We start from the raw sequence: 17,076 nt of genomic DNA on the forward strand, positions 1-17,076 counted from the left end.
GCAAAGGTTTTGTATGCCCGGATTTTGCAGCACAATGTTACCAGAGAAGAAGCTTCACAAGGTTAGGTTAACAACTCTTAGTGCCTTTTTGGCAATGCTGTTACAGTGAGCTCTGATGCTTAGATCGTTAGAGATGAGTACTCCTAGGTCCTTGACAGAGTGAGGGTCATCTACGAGGTTGTATCTGCCCAGCTTGTATTTGATGTTCTGATTTTTGTTGCCAATGTATCCTGCATTTTAGCCTGGGTATCCTGCATTTTGGGTTCAGCTCAAAAAAGGTATCTAAGACCCTCCAAAAGCTCACATCCAGCATCTCTCTGCAACTCTTTAAAGCAGCCATGTGAATCCAGAGGGGTGTGTGTGGCTGTTTGAAAGAATGGGAGCCAGATGTTACATGCAAGCATCTTCACAGCACCCAATTACCAAACGACAGTTAAAACTACATCAGCTTCCTTTTACAGAATAACAGAGTTGGAAGGGACCTTGTAGGTCATCTAGTTATCTAACCCTAACCCCCCCACCCTCTGCTCAAGCAGGAAATCTTATGCCGTTTCTTACAAGTTTTCACAACATTAAGTATAGCTTTCTATTATTATTACATATAAGATAAGATAAAGGGAAAAAAATTCATTTCCAGGTTTTTTTATCCAGCCATTGATAAAACAAATCCCATACTTTATAGAATTGCTCATCCTCTAATTCTCTAATTTCAAATGTAAGTTTACTCATTGCACAGTCCATTATTTTCCGAATAATTTCTTCCTCTGTTGGTAATTTCTCATTTTTCCAGTTTTTGGCAAATACAATTCTAGCAGCTGTTAACACATTTATGATCAAATATTTCAAGTCCTTGTTGTATCCTTCTGGTATTATTCCCAATAAGAAAAGTTCTGGTTTCAAGTCTATATGTTTATGTATCATTTTCTCCAACCACATGTGTATTTTAGTCCAGTATCTTTTAGCTTCAGGACAAGTCCACCACATGTGGTAGAATGTGCCCGACGTATGTTGACATTTCCAGCATTTTTCAGACTTATTCTTAGACATTCTTGCTATTCTCGATGGGGATAGGTGCCACCTATAAAACATCTTATACAAATTCTCTTTATATGCAGTTGACATTGTCATTTTATAATTTTGAGTCCACAGTACAAGCCATTTCTTACAAGTTTTGATGATATCCAAAATGAAGTTCCCCATACAGTCACCTCATTCTTCTTTATGCTGGGAGAACAATGGTTAAAATTGTAAGCTGTTATGCGATGAGCCCCAGGAAATGTACCAAACAGAAGTCCACAGCAGGAAAGGGAGAATTTCTTTCTTTCTCTACTTGAAATCCTTTTATTCTGCTTTTCCTGCCAAAAAGAAAAAGATAAAATAAACCCATCCCAAGATTAAAATAATTAAAACCCCAATTAAAAAGCATCACATTTTTTTTTAAACCAAGATCTAAACAATTGGGCATGTATTAAAAGTCTTTAAAACCGCAATAGACACCTTTTAAAAGATCATTTCAGAAGGGGGAGAACCTATTAAGACATCAGCTGAATAAGGCTAGCAAAAACCACAAAAACATGTGAAAACAAAGCGCTGGAACGAACTGATCTACAGGCACCAAGAAAATAAGGGCCCACAACTGAAAATTCCACTTTATAAGTTGATGCCAGCCGAGTTTTATATAAAAGGACAAGTTAGGGGAAAAATTTCTCTAATTGGGCAGATTCCTATGGGAGCAGGCTGGCTTTTCATTATTGATTTTCTGCATCCAGATGCTTTCGATGTCAGGTATCAAAAATCAAATGTATGAAAGCAGAAAAATCGCTGTTTCTTACCACCACATCCCTTTTAGGAAATAAACTAAGCTAACACACTGGGGGAATAAATTGGCAAATCATCTTGTGTTGTTACAAAGAGAAAGAAAGGGTGGGGTGGGGAAAGAAGCAGGGGGGTGGGGGAATGACATCCATCCATCAAAATCCATGGGGAAAGTTTTGCTTTTGAAGTCGCATCAATCTGGGGGTCTCCCTTCTCACCAACCTTGCCTCCTGCCCACCTCGTCCGTACCCCCACTCACCACAAAGCTTTGCCACCGGAGTCCAAGCCAACAAATGGCAACGTGTCATGGGGGTTGGTTGATGTGTGTCTATTTAGTCTCAGCATAGGCCGAAATGCCATCATTAATTCATTACCCAGCTGCCTGTCAAATAAATTGGCAATTACACCCACCGCCGGAGCCTGGAATTTCAGTAAATAGCATGTTTCTGTAGATGGAGCCGTTGAGAAATGTTAAAAAAAAGAAAAGGAGGTGGGGGGAGAAGAAGAAGGATGGGAGAGGAAATTAAACAACGAGAACATGTTTGTTTCACTAGCAAAATGACAAGAGACGATGCTTGTCAAGGCAACGTTGGAAGGGGGGTCGGGGGGGGGAGCTCTTGTAACAGAGCCAGGCAGAAGGGAGGTGGACTGAAATAGGTTTTAGGAAAAGGGAGAAACATGCATACACACAGAGGTGTAATTCTCATTTATCTTATCTTTTTTTCCCCTTTTCCCCCTCATTTCCTTGCAGAGCTCCGCCCCTTCCAGCTTGGGAACAGGCTACTTTGTAAGTGGATCTCAACTTTTTTTTAACATACGTATCATGGAACAGTGTCAAACATGGTGTTGGAAGAAATGTCCACCTGGGCTCAGTTCCAAGTGGGGGAAAATACACTGGGAACATGGAGGCTGCTTGGAAAGATGGTTTAATGGTGGACAGGATCACATGGCTTGAGCTCCTGAACAGAAAAGGGAAATCGCATGCTTCCAGATGTTGGGTGAAGAAGAAAAAGAGAGAGCGAGATGCTGAAAATTCCTGGCTTTATGCCCTCTCTGGCCTTTGATCTTGATCTTGTATTCTGATTGGTTGTCAGACTCCCATGGGGCCATGCAGGGGCACCTCTCTAGGTTGTGTTTTGAGTCCAAGTTTGGTTGAGCATTGCTTCTTCCCAGGTGCCCTGTGGTGAGATGGATAAAGGGCTAATACTATCATGCCTTAATCCCATCCCCCTGGAGCTGAAAGGGGGAAATCTTTGTTAGGTATAAAAGACTGGCTCAGGCATTTTAATGGCCCATTGACAAAGGTGGGGACTATTAAGAGTAGGTCTGTTTCCTACCTAAAAACATGTTTCTCCACTTCTGATCCAGGGAAATGTAATATTCTGCCTTTTCAATATTTCCCAGGATATTTCATTTTTCTAGGAGCGGGGTGGGTTTTAACTTCCTACAATGGTAATCCCCAAGGAGGGAGATTTTGCAGTGGATAACAGTATTTCAGCTGATGGGCTTGCCCAATTATTTCCATGGATTTCACCGGTTGGCTTGCAACCCCAAAATTATGACCATTGTTTTGAACGGAATGCTTTGGGTCCCCACCAACTTCCTTTCTTAATCAAACCATCTTCCTTAACCCCCATTCCTCCACCCCACCCATTAACTCTGCCCTGGGGGTGGGTCCCTCTCCCACTTTATTGTCACTCTCCTTTATATTGTTGACCTCCCTTTATCCAGGTTAATCCTTCTTTCTCCTAGGACTGGTTTTCAAGGGTCCATCTAGGGGTCTACTATTTAGGAAACCAGTCTACTGTGACCAGAAGGCTGGTTTCATACAACACATTAGCCCTGGTTAAAATGAGAATGGGCAGTCAGAGGTTCAGTATTGGGGTTTTGTGTGTGTGTGTGTGTGTGGCTTTTATATGAGATTGTTTGAATGAAGTCATCACATTAAGTCATAATAAGGGTTATCTGGGAGAGGGGGCAGAGCATTTCATGTCAAAGGAGTGTTTTGTTAACCCAGTTTTGAGATTTAACATGCTATGTGAACCTAGCCAATTTTCTGGTGATATCCGGACGGTCCCTGAAGCCTTTGGAGCGCTCAAAACGACCCTCCGAGGATCGTTTTGAGCGCTCCAAAGGCTTCAGGGACCGTCCGGAGGCTTCCCTGACGCCTTTGGAGCACTCAAAACGACCCTCCGAGCAAACCGAAAGTCACTTCCTGTTTGCTCGGAGGATCGTTTTGAGTGCTCTGAAGGCTTCAGGGATCGTCCGGAGGCTTCCCTGATGCCTTCGGAGTGCTCAAAACGACCTTCCGAGCAAACCGGAAGTGGTATATACAGTATATACCACATTTTTTAGAGTATAAGATGCACCGGAGTATAAGACGCACCAAGATTTTGAAGAGGCAAATTTAAAAAAAAAAAAGGTTTTGCACTCTGAAGACCTCCCAGAAATGGCCCTTTTTTCACAAAAACGAGTCTGTTTTTTGTCAAAAAAGGGCATACATAGCGTTTAGGAGGCTTATAGAGCGCTCCTGGGGGCTGGGGGGGCAAAAATGAGCAAAAACGGCCCATTTTTCGCTCATTTTTGCCCTCCCTAGCCCCCAAGAGTACTCCGGAAGCCTCCTAAAGGCTATGCATGGCCATTTTTGCAAAGGGGGTGGGGTTTCGGGAGGCCACAATGCTGTATTCAGTGTATAAGACACACCCAGATTTTCACCCTCTTTTTTGAAGGAAAAATGTGCATCTTATACTCTGAAAAATACGGTATATATGTGTATGCATGCCTTGGGAAAGAGGTTTAAATACACTGAATGGGACTCGTACGAACAGTTGTATTCTACAGTAGATAGATGCCTTATTACAGTAGATACCTCATGATCTCTTGGGACTTTTCGCTCTTCCCTGTAGAAATGCCTATCGTTTTCTTGACGGAGGCCGCCAAGGATATTTTAGTAGCTTATTCATATCCATATTTCCAAGTAGGCCATCTGCTCCATTGATTAAAGTACTGAGCCTTGATATCACCTGTGGATATAGGGTAGGATGTGGGCAACACATGTTCTTCTAACATACATGCTGGTTGTCAAATGAGTCTCAGGCTCCCATCTGAAAAATACAAGAAAACGTGAGGCACAACCTATCAAGCAGTGTATACAGCTAATCATGCATCTTTATTCAATGCAGTGCAAGTAAGTTGCACAGGGTACCTAACCTGCTGGATTCACATCTTATATTTGGCCAGCACTTTCCCAAATGTTTTGAGAAGAACAGCACACGTTAAGAAATGCTGTTACCTTATCACCTAAACAAAAGAGCTAACAAATGGAACTCTTGTGCATAAAACTCAGTTTGTGTTTGCCCCCATTACGCATTTATGAACAAGTATTGTTCAGCTGATTGGAATGTGTGTTTTTATACAATAGCGACATCAGTTTCTACACGATAGTGTTAATTTTAAAACAGGTTTGAATGGAATGTCCTAATATAATATAAAGAGAGTGAAATCATTGTGATATATGAAGTTCCCTTTGACAGATTTTTTTACTCATTCATTCATGCATCATGCGATTATGTGGCCACCCAATGCAAACTATTTAACCAGGAAAAGGAGGGAGGGAAAGGAAGGGAAGAGGAGGGAAAAGAAAGGAGGGAGGGAGGGAGGAAGGAAAGAAAAAAAAAGGGAAAGAAGGAAGGGAGGGAGGAGAAGGAAAAAAAGAAGGAAGGAAAGGAAGAAAACATAACTAATTGAAACATATTAAACAGCAAAATGATGGACAGAACTGAAAACTGCCACAATCCTAAGGTAGCACTTCATAGCTCAATTTGCATGAATTGATCAAAACTGGCATCTCAGAGTAAAACAGGATTTTTTTTCCCTCAGCCTTATGTGAGGATCTCAGGAACTAAACTTGGTAGATCTGGCATGCAAGATGTATTGTTATAAAGGTGTTGGGCTAGGATGGAGGAGACCGAGTTCAAGGCCATTTCCAGACATGGAGATTCACAGAGTGCTTACGGGTCAATCATCATACCTCAGTCCAACCTGCTACCTGCAGTTGCAATGGGAATTGTGGGGTGAAACGAAGGTACCTTGAGATTGGGGAGAAAAAGGTAGGGACATAAACTGATGATGATGATGAAAGTGCTGTGGGCTGTCCATAGTGTTTGTCACTAACTGTGCTTCGTGCTATTTGGAAGCCTCCTTTTGATAGAATCGAAACTATGTGAGAAGACCATCTCTTTATTGGAAAACTCATTCCTTCTCAGAGGTAAGAGCTGAGAAGCAGAAGCATCGAAGGGGTTGATGACATCCAAGAATCAATGAGTGTGTCCTCAATTAGAGGTTATTAATTTGCCTGGATACCGGTTTATGCAGGGGTGGGCTTCAAAAATTGCAGCAACAGGTTCACTGCCCCATTGCTGGGTGGGTTGGCCGTGGTGGGCATGGCCTAGTCGGCCTCCTGCACCATGGCAGGAGGAGGCGTTTTCTGTCCTCCACAGGCTCTGGAGGCTTTCCTTGAGCTTCCGAGAGAGTGAAAACTGTTTCCCCTGGGTTCCGGAGGCCCTCTGGAGGCTGGAAACAGGCCCATTTCTAAACTTCCGAAACCTCCAGTAGGCCTGTTTCCCACCCTCCCCGAGCCTCCGCACGGGCCCTTTATTTACCTGGCATGATGAACGGGCTGCTTGGAGACTCCCAGGAGGGGTGGGGTGGGTGGGGCCAGCCAGAGGTGGCATTTGGGGGTTCCCCAAACTTCACAGAATCCTAGGTAGAGAATTGTTTGAACCCATTCAAACTCCCAGCAGCTCACCCCTGGTTATGGTTGCTTGGATGATGACTTATGATTAGAATTCTCCCTGTTGGGAGTAAAGAAATGGGCAGCTTGTATGGGGGGAACCAAGCTATCTTTACTGGCGGCAGAATAATTCATGTTGGAACCGAAGAATCTCAACTCACAGCGTTATAATTTCCACATTGTTAGCCCTGGTAGATCCCAATTGCATGTAGTCCTCGACTTCTGACCACTGTTGAGTCCAACATTTCTATTGCTAAGCAAGACAATTGTGACATGAATGTTGCCCCATTTTACAAGCTTTGTTGCCACCGTTTGTTAAGTGAGTCACTGAAGTTGTTTAGTTAATAACACAGTTGTTAAGTGAATCTGGCTTCCCCATTGAGTGTCCTTGTCAGAAGGTCACAAAAGGGATTTACATGACCCCAGGACACTGCAACCATCATAAATAAGAGTCAGTTGCCAAGCGTCCAAATTTTGATCACATGACCATGGGGATACTACGGTGTGAAAAACTCTCATAAGCTGCTGGGGGTTCACAGGGCTTCGTTAGAACCTCAAGCTAAGATTCTGTGTAGTTCAGAGAACCTCCAAATCCCACTACTGGCTGGCCACTCCCACCATGCCCCTCCTCTCCCCAGGAGTCTCCACGTGGCCTGTTTTGGATGCAGGTAAGTGCAGGGCATGCATGGGGGCTCAGGGAGGGCAGAAAACGGGCCTACCAGAAGTTCATGAAGGCTGAAAACAGGCCTATTTTTTGGCCCCCAGAGAAGGCCATTTTCGCCCTCCTGGAGGCTCAAGGAAAGCCTCCGGAGCCTAGAGAGGGCAAAAATGCCCCCCTCCCACCATGGTGCAGGAGGCTGACTAGGCCACACCCACCATGGCCACACCCACCCATCAACTGGGCAGAGAACCCCTTGTTAAATTTTTTGAAGCCCACCCTTGGTCAAAGTCACTTTATTTCAATCCTGTTGTAACTTCAAATGGTCACTAAATGAACCGCTGTAGGTCAAGGACTATCTGTACTGTGGTCTTCCTCCTGACCCCGTGTAGGAGCCAAGACTGACACAGAATAAGAAAAAAAACAACAACAGCAGGTTTCAATTCACCTGGGTCCCTTTTTCATCTCTCTATCTTTGTTTCTCATCTGTTTCTCATCATCAACTAAACATTTACGTCCTTCATCTTCATTCTCCGTGCTAAAGGGACTTACACGGAGAGTGAAACCTGTTCCACAAAAGTGATAGTTAATGTAATTCCAGCTCTGGTTCCACACACCCCCACCCCGAATATCAACAAATGAAGTTAAATTGACTTTCTATATATCATCTGGCTCCTTGACAGCGATGCCTCTTCCATCCACAGATATCCTTCTGTCTTCAGTTGCTGAGGAAAATAAACATTTTTAGCATCCCAAGCCTGGTATAACTCCCCCGAAAGCAAGACGGGGTGTCAGTGACTACATCTGTCAGGAAATCTGCAGACAGCTCAAGCTGTCAAGAACAGGCACGCTATGTGCTAACAACGCCTGGCTGTCTTTTCTTCACTCCCCAAGCTGGCATTTGCAAAGTACTAGACACTTGGTATGAGCTTACAGGAGTGCGCGTACGTACACACACACACACACACACACACACACACACACACAGAGTTTCCACCCTAGGGGTGTCTGTTATGGATAGATCGCCTCAGAGTTGGTCTTGGCTCTGAAGATCCCATTGAATTGCAAATACTGGAATAAATGTCGTTAATTAACTCTTTTTTTTGTCTTTTAATGACCCCCTTTTAATGCATCCGGGGTGGAGTCAGGGCAACTGAATGGAGCTGTATGTTTACTGGCTAGATGCCTTTCCTGTCACCAATGCAGAGTTCACAGCAGGTAGTTTACTCATTGTGTGTGAGAGAAATATCTTCTGCTACCTAGAGTAGAACTCACAGCCTCCTGAGTGTGAGGCGAGGGCTCCACCTCTAGACCACGACACCACTCTGTGTCATTAATTAAATTGACCCGATCTTAATATTCTTAATGTTCAAATGTTTTTTTTTTGGGGGGGGGGGTTGGCTTAGTGTAGGGGTGTCCAAACTTGGGAACTTTAAGACTTGTGGACTTCAACTCCCAGAATTCCCCAGCTGGGAAATTCTGGAAGTTAAAGTCCACAAGTCTTAAAGTTCCCAAGTTTGGACACCCCTGGCTTAGTGGGTGGGATGAACCCGGCCCGTTCAATTAATTTGATGCTGAATCTGTTGTGCAAGCCAAGAAGATGGGCTCCTGAACCAGGTTAAATTGTCTCGTTCCCTGTGATAATCAGACTAAGAGTCACAGATATTGTCCTAGAACACCTATCCGAAAACAGCTTTATTACCCAAGACTTGGCTAATCCACCTCTTCTTCGCAGGTTTCACATTTCATTTGTACCTCTTGTGTTGCTGGCTTAGTTTTGTGAATGCTTGCAGCGTCGTCTGCCATTTATTTATTTATATTATTTTGACTTAGATGCCACCTGACCCCAATCATCTGTGGAAGGTTCGTAGCACAAAAAGATAATAGATATGCAATCCGGATACAAAGGATAGCAAGAAACGGATGGCCTATCTAGTGAACACGACATATTTCATATTCAGAACATGAGATTCTGTCCATCTTAGCTCAAAGCCTAGGACAGAGATGGCTAACCTTTTAGTTGTTGGGTGCCAAAAATGTGAGGGCATGTGCGCGATAGTGCGCGTGTGTGCCAGCACCCATAATGCAAAACCTCCCCACAAACGAACTTCCAGTTGGCCCATTGGGCCTGTTTTTCGCCCTCCCCAGGCTACAGAGACTTTCCTGAAGCCTGGGAAGGGCGGAAATGGCCTCCCTCAGCCATCCGGAAGGCCCTCCGGAAGGCGGAAACTGATTGTTTCCTAACTTCCGGTTTGCCCATTGGGCCCATTTTTCAGCCTCCCCAGGCTCCGAAGGCTTTCCTGAAGCCTGGGGAGGGTGATAACGGCCTTCCCAACCCTCCAGAAGGCCGGAAATCAGCTGGCTGGCACACGCATGCGCACTGGAGCTTACGGCTCACGTGCCAGCAGATATGACTCTGCGTGCCACCTGGGACATGCGTGGCATAGATTCGTCATCACGGGACTAGGGCAAGAGTCCTTTAAGGCCCCCCAGAACACCATCAGGATGGGGACAACCTGGATCTCAGGGGAGCCTCATTCCAAAAGGCAGGCACCATAACAGAGAAGACATGTTTCTGGGATCCTGATAGATAGCATTGCTACATTGAAGGAATCTGGAGTATGCCAACCTTATTGGTATGATCCAGCAAGTCTGATAGCTTGGGAGTTATTTGGTATCTGATCCAAGGTGGCGCAGTGGTTAGAGTGCAGTACTGCAGGGTACTTCTGCTGACTGCCGTCTGACTGCAATTTGGCAGTCCAAATCTCATTGGCTGAAGGTTGGTTCAGCCTTCCATCCTTCTGAGGTTTGAGGACCCAAATTGTTGGGGGTAATAAGATGACTCTGTAAAACCACTTAGAGAGGGCTGCAAAGCACAGTAAAGGGGTATCTAAGACTAAGTGCTATTGCTATCTCAAGTAGCCAGTAGAACTTTTATAGGTGCCGTGTAGAACTTTACAGGTGATTAGACCAGGGGTGTCCAAACTTGGGAACTTTAAGACTTGTGGACTTCAACTCCCAGAATTCCCCAGCCAGCATGGCTGGCTGGGGAATTCTGGGAATTGAAGTCCACAAGTCTTAAAGTTCCCAAGTTTGGACACCCCTGGATTAGACTATGGTCCCTTGGTAGGGATAATTCCTTACCTAAAGAGAGAAACAAAATGACCACAGGTTGGACAAATAAGTGGGAGCAGGAGTGACTTCTTACTTCCTGCCTATTTTCCCACTGACTTTCCTTGTGGGAAGCTGGTGTGGAGCATCGGAAGCGATGGTCACATGACTATGGCAGAGTGGCCTCATGCCAATGCTGACATGCCACAAACTTTTAGATTTCAATCCCACAGGAGTGATGACTCACAGATTATGGATGCATTCTTTAAGTTAACCCATTTGAGACACATTGATTTAAGCACTATTGCCCTAAGATGCTATTGTTTCGCTCAATTGAAGGTTACAAACAGACAAACAGAAGAGTTTTAGTGGTACATAGCAAACCAGCCTATTGAATAGCACAGAAGCAAACTGGTAGGTACTGGTTGGGTGGGAGAAGCTGGCAGTTGAAGTTGGGTGGGAGATGCTGGCATTCTCAAGTTGGCCAAGGTTAAGAAACACGGATCTAGAGGGATAGCGCTCCACTGTTCTATGCTGCAATTAGCTTGGGTCATCCTGCTAGAACAAGGGTTTCAAACTCATTTTCATTGAGGGTCACATGAGGGTCGTGTTTGACCTCAAGGGGTGGGCGTGGCCAAGGTGGGCATGGCCAGCTTGACGTCACTCCTGTCAGGGGTGCCTGTGGTGGCCCAAATGCTCTGCCAGCAAAAACAGTTTCCCAAGCTACGTTTTCACTGCAGAGGGTTGCAGGAGGCCGTGGCACCCGAAAACAGACCTTGGGAGCCTGTTTTTGCTGGCAGAACTTTACTTTACTTTACTTTATTTCGAATTTCTAGACCGCCCCCTCTCCCAAAAGGGACTCGGGGCGGTGTACAGTCAGGCTAAAACACAAATAGGATGCTTATAAATAAATACATAAATACATAAATACATAAATGGAGGAGGCTATATAAAACTGTACCTTCAAGTAAAGTATTAAAAGCAGTATTTAAAAACAACCCCTGAAAATACCCCCAAAAATTGAATTTAAAATAATTACCCATGAAATTCCCCAATTAAATATCTGCCAGGAGGTAAGATAAAACTATGAGTGGGCCAGGCCGGCTAATCGAAACAGGTGAGTCTTTAGTTTTTGTCGGAAGGAGCGGAAGTCGGTGTTGGAAGTCGGAAGTACTACGGGCTGGTCCTTCACTGATTCCAGGGTGGCCCCCCAGATCTAAGTACCCCTCGGGCTGGATCCAGTCACCAGGCCTTGAGTTTGACACCCCTACGCTGGAATACATGTCCACAACTGACAAAACAGGAAAGTAATAGGGGGAGGGAATAATTAAACATTTGAGTTAGTGAATGATTAGTAGTGATGGACCAATTTCCCTATCATTGGAAGTCATAGTTAGAATGCCAAATTGTAGGTCCAAACATTGCATTCTTAATCAGATTTTCTCCATATTTTTGGTCTTTCAAAAGATGTTTATATTTCATTTCCATCACATCTGGCCATCAAAGTATATTATAAGAATAAGATCTTGAAATGAGATGTCTTCACTTCCTGCCAAAAGGAAACGATTAGAGCAATTGATATTTGAATGCGAACAGAAAACATTGGTTCTTGGATCGTCCTTTGGTCCATGCAACTATGGAAAATCCAAACGGTAATCAATACTGAATCATAATTGGAAGGAGTTTTTAGGCTATCAATCTCACCCCTTCCTCAGTTCAGGAGTCCAAAGGAAAGTATCTCCAACATATGGAAATCTAGCTTTTTCCTTGAACTTCACTTGAATAGGAGCCCACCGCTTTTTCTGTGTAATTGGTTCCACTGGCACTTACTGTTGGCTTGAATTATGAAAACTATTCAAGTTTGTTAGATCAAAGACCAAACTGATTGCACATGTAGGAATTAAGAACATACTGGAGCAGCTCTGCAATGAAGACCTGGAGATATCAAGAAGGGATTGAAATCCTTTGTGCTAGACTGGGTTCTAACTAGAGGTGGTATTCAGCCAGTTCTGACCAGTTCTGGTGAATTGGTAGCGGAAATTTTGAGTAACTCAGAGAACCACCTCTGGCTGGCCCTGCCCCCATCTATTCTCTGCCTCCTGAGTCCCAAATGATTGGAGTCCCAGCTGATTGGCTCGGTCTTCTTCTGTTGTCCTGCACAGAAGAATGGAGTTGGAAAGCAGGTTAGTGGGGTAGAGATGGAATGGGGAATTTATAGTATCCTTCTCCTGATATGCCCACCAAGCCACGCCCACCAAACCACACCTACCAAGTCACATGACACCCACAGAACCGGTAGTAAAAAAAAACTGAATCTCACCACTGTTCTAACTCCAGACGTTGGAAACATAGAGGCTGAATGAATCCTGGATCCTAGCAAGAATTTTTTATTTGAGGCAGTAGAGTGAATCTAAGTTCTTTCTGAGTTCTGTCATGGATAGGAGATCCCATTTACCATTCTTTGGAGATATTTTCACCTCTTTAATAATATTTTTCAACAATGTTAACTTTTTAAAGTGTGAAATGGGGCCCAGGGAGGCAGTTGGGCCTGCTGATTGTATACTTGGCTCCTCGCTATGCATCAGCGGCCCTGCCCGAGCTCCTCGAGCTGATCTCAGAGACGGCGGTTGAGATCCCCAGGCTTTTGGTCATGGGGGACTTCAACCTGCCGTCGACGGGAGCAGCATCTGAGGTGGCTCGGGAGTTCATGGCTTCCATGACAGCCATGGGCCTGACCCAATTAATTCAGGGCCACACACACAAGGGCGGTCACACACTGGACCTTATTTTTGTATCTGAACAGTGGACGAGTGATCTGGGAATAGGGGATTTAGTTATTACTCCCCTGTCATGGTCAGATCACTCATGTCTCTGGCTCGACTTCCCTGCCGCTACCCCCCACCGCGAGGAGGCGGAGCCAGCCTGTCCAAGCTGGTACCGCCCCAAGCACCTGATGGAACCGGATAGGTTCCAGACGGAGCTTGGGCCACTACCTGTAGCCCTGACCCGCGCTCGGTCGGAGGACCTAGTGGCCGCCTGGAATACGGCGGCGGCTGGGGCCTTGGACCGGGTTGCGCCTTTGCGACCTCTCCTGCGGCAGCGATCCACCCGAGCTCCTTGGTACACCGAGGAGCTGAGGGTGATGAAGCGCCATAGGAGACGTCTAGAGAGCAGGTGGAGATCCTCACGCTCCGAGTCTGATCGAACACAGGTAAGAGCCTATTTACGGACCTACCTTGTGGCATTGAGAGCGGCCAAACGTAGACATTGTGCCGCTCTTATTGCGTCCGCGGATAACCGCCCTGCTGCCCTGTTTAGGGTGACCCGCTCTCTCCTGTCACAGGGGACGCGGGGGGCACCCTTGCAGGGTAGAGCAGAGGAGTTTGGGGAATATCTGCAGGACAAAGTCGCTCAGATCCGGAGCGGATGGGCCCCCTCCAGTGGGCCGGATGAGCCGTCAACAGTGAGTCTTGTGAGACCATTCTGGGAGGAGTTTGACTCTGTCGCCCCCGAGGATTTGGACAGGTTGCGTGGACGGCTGCGACCCACCACATGTTTAATGGACCCGTGTCCCTCCTGGCTGGTACTGGCATCCTGGGGAGGTGACACGAGGCTGGCTTCTGGGCCTGGTGAACGCCTCATTGGGTGAGGGATCCTTACCAACTGCCTTGAAAGAGGTGGTGGTGAGGCCCTTACTCAAGAGGCCTTCACTGGACCCAATGGAGCTGGCTAATTATCGTCCAGTCTCCAACCTTCCCTTTTTAGCGAAGGTTGTTGAGATTGTGGTGGCACAGCAATTTCCACGACACCTTGACGAATCCGAATATCTAGACCCACGCCAGTCCGGCTTCCGACCCGGGCACAGCACAGAGACAGCCTTGGTCGCGCTGGTTGATGATCTCTGGAGGGCCAGAGATAGAGGTTCTTCCTCTATCCTGGTCCTATTAGACCTCTCAGCGGCTTTTGATACCATCGACCATGGTATCCTATTGCGCCGGCTGGAGGGGATGGGAGTCGGAGGCACCGTTTTACGGTGGTTCGGCTCCTACCTCTCCGACCGGTCGCAATGTGTGTTGACAGGGGGGCAGAAGTGGACCCTGAGGTCACTCACTTGTGGGGTGCTGCAGGGGTCGGTCCTCTCGCCCCTCCTGTTCAACGCATATGTGAAGCCACTGGGGGAGATCATCCGTGGTTTTGGGGTTGAATACCATCTGTACGCTGATGATACTCAGCTGTACGTTTCAACCCCAAATCACCCCAGCGAGGCTCTCGAAGTGATGTCCCGGTGTTTGGAAGCCGTCGGGGTCTGGATGGGGGACAACAGACTCAAACTCAACCCCTCAAAAGACTGAGTGGCTGTGGCTACCCGCACCTCGGTTCAGTCAGCTGACTCCAACGCTGGCCATAGGGGGCGAACAACTGCCCCCTGTGGAACGGGCACGCAATTTGGGCGTCCTCCTAGATGCCCGGCTGTCAATGGACGACCATGTGGCAGCCGTGGCAAGGGGGGCGTTCCACGAGGTTTGCCTGGTGCGCCAATTGCGCCCCCTTCTGGACCGGGATGCCCTACGCACAGTCACTCATGCACTGGTGACGTCTCGCCTGGACTACTGTAATGCTTTCTACATGGGGCTTCCCTTGGGACGCGCACGAAGACTGCAGCTAGTCCAGAACGCAGCCGCGCGGGCAGTCATGGGGAGTACTAGGTACTCCCACGTAACACCGCTCCTGCGCGAGCTGCACAGGCTACCTGTGGTCTTTCGGGTGCGTTTCAAGGTCTTGACCACCATCTTTAAAGCGCTCCATGGCATAGGGCCTAGTTACCTGCGGGATCGCATCCTCCCACATACATCCCTGCGGCCAATTCGCTCTCACAGGGAGGGGCTTCTCCTGGTGCCGTCCACTAGGCAATGCCAACGGGGACACCGAGGAGTAGGGCCTTCTCTGTGATGGGCCCAACCCTCTGGAATGACCTCCCCCCCCCTGACATTAGAACCACCACTGACTTCCGCTCCTTCCGGCAGAAACTGAAGACACACCTGTTCCGACTGGCTGGCCTGGCATAATTTTTAACGTCTACCTCCTGGCATATATATTTCCTACTGGTTTTTTAGGGGACTTAATTTTATAGGACACTGGGGTTTTAAATTCTGTATATTTTAAATTATTTACTTAGCAATTACAGTTCTGTCTATTTTTATCCTCCTCTTATTTATGTATTTATCCATTTAATAATTTTAATTGTTTAAATTTTATAGTTATTTATGATGTTTTTGATATGGACTGTACACCGCCCCGAGTCCCTTTTGGGAGAGGGGCGGTCTATAAGCGCTAATAAATAAATAAATAAATAAATAATAATAGAGCTACTTTCCTTCCTTTACCCATCTGTAGAGAACAGAGGGAATGGCCTTGAGGGCTAGGAGGAAATGGCAATAATCAGGTACAAGAGGACAAAGTCTTGGGAAGAAATGTAACCTGAGGAAACATCTCAAGACCGTCTTCAGTTCTCCAGAAGATACAGGACAGGACAGAATAGAATAGAATAGAATTCTTTATTGGCCAAGTGTGGTTTGACAGACAAGGAATTTGTCTTTGGTGCATATGCTCTCAGTGTACATAAAAAGACAAGATACATTCGTCAAGAATCATAAGATAGAAGACTTAATGATAGTCATAGGGTACAAATAAGCAATCAGGAACCAATCAATATCAGTATAAATCATGGGCTCATGTCCATGTTTATACTTAGATCTGTTATCTCGTACATGTTTGACAAACTAAATAAATAAATCATCCTAAAAGAGAAACCAAAACGAGGGCAATGCATTCTTTTTCCCAGCCTTGAGGTACATTCCCCTCCTATACTTCAAATCCCCTAAATTTTCAGCCTGCAATCACCATGGTGGAATGTGAGAATCTCACTTGGTCTCAGTCCTAGATTTTGTATTTGGGGGTTGGGGGTGGGGGAGTGCATATGCTGCATTACGTTTCCCATTATGCATTTAGACAGACGAGCTTTGTGCGGGTGGGTGAGATTAATTAATCTTTGAGGAGAAAGGCTGGTGAATTGTTTTGACATTTGTTCTTCAGCTACCAAACAATATGTCTCTCCCGTTCCCAGCTGAGGAAAGCTTTAATTTGCAGCCAATCTGGAGAATCTGGAAAGCATACGTTGTTGGAACCTCCCCCGCAGGAAGTCGCTCATAAAGGCAGACCTAAAAGGCAGTGCATCCGACAGCTGTTTTGGCTCTTATGGGATGCCACAGGGACACCACAAAGGATGGGGCTGGATGACATTCAAAATGCCTTTCCCTGGAGACCCACGCACCAGGCAGCTGTGTAAAGGTAGCAACCCGAAGAAGGATAAACGGCAGGGAAGCTGGGTTAGATTTTCAAGCCACAAACTGTGCACGGGGCACAGATGTACAACATACCCATTAAAAAAAAAACCTGGATCTTTTCATTCTGAGTTATTTTTCGAGATTCAACCTGGAAAGAAGGATACATTTTCTGGCAGTGAGGGCAATCAACCAACGGAACAGAAGTTGCCTTCAGAGGTCGTGGGAGCTTCATCACTGGAGGCTTTCAGGAAGAGACCGGACTACCATCTGTCAGAAATGGCGTAGGGCAGTGATGGCTAATCTTTTTTTCAATGAATGCCGAAACCATAATGCAAACCATGTGCGACCGCCCTCAT

The 17,076-nt window shown here is 46.1% G+C and overlaps 1 protein-coding gene across 1 annotated transcript in view; it reads left to right on the forward strand.

Moving 5' to 3' along the window:
* Positions 1-17,076, forward strand: part of AUTS2 (activator of transcription and developmental regulator AUTS2) — a gene marked incomplete at its 5' end in the record, with an annotated part of 1,133,928 nt that overhangs the window by 486,479 nt on the left and 630,373 nt on the right. The window contains one exon of the mRNA XM_081941406.1: positions 2,567-2,602. Coding sequence (XP_081797532.1) covers positions 2,567-2,602 — 36 coding nt within the window. The remainder of the gene's footprint in view (positions 1-2,566; positions 2,603-17,076) is intronic.

Source organism: Natrix helvetica (assembly GCF_964273705.1).
Source record: "Natrix helvetica genome assembly, chromosome: 2".
NCBI classification, from domain to species: domain Eukaryota; kingdom Metazoa; phylum Chordata; class Lepidosauria; order Squamata; family Natricidae; genus Natrix; species Natrix helvetica.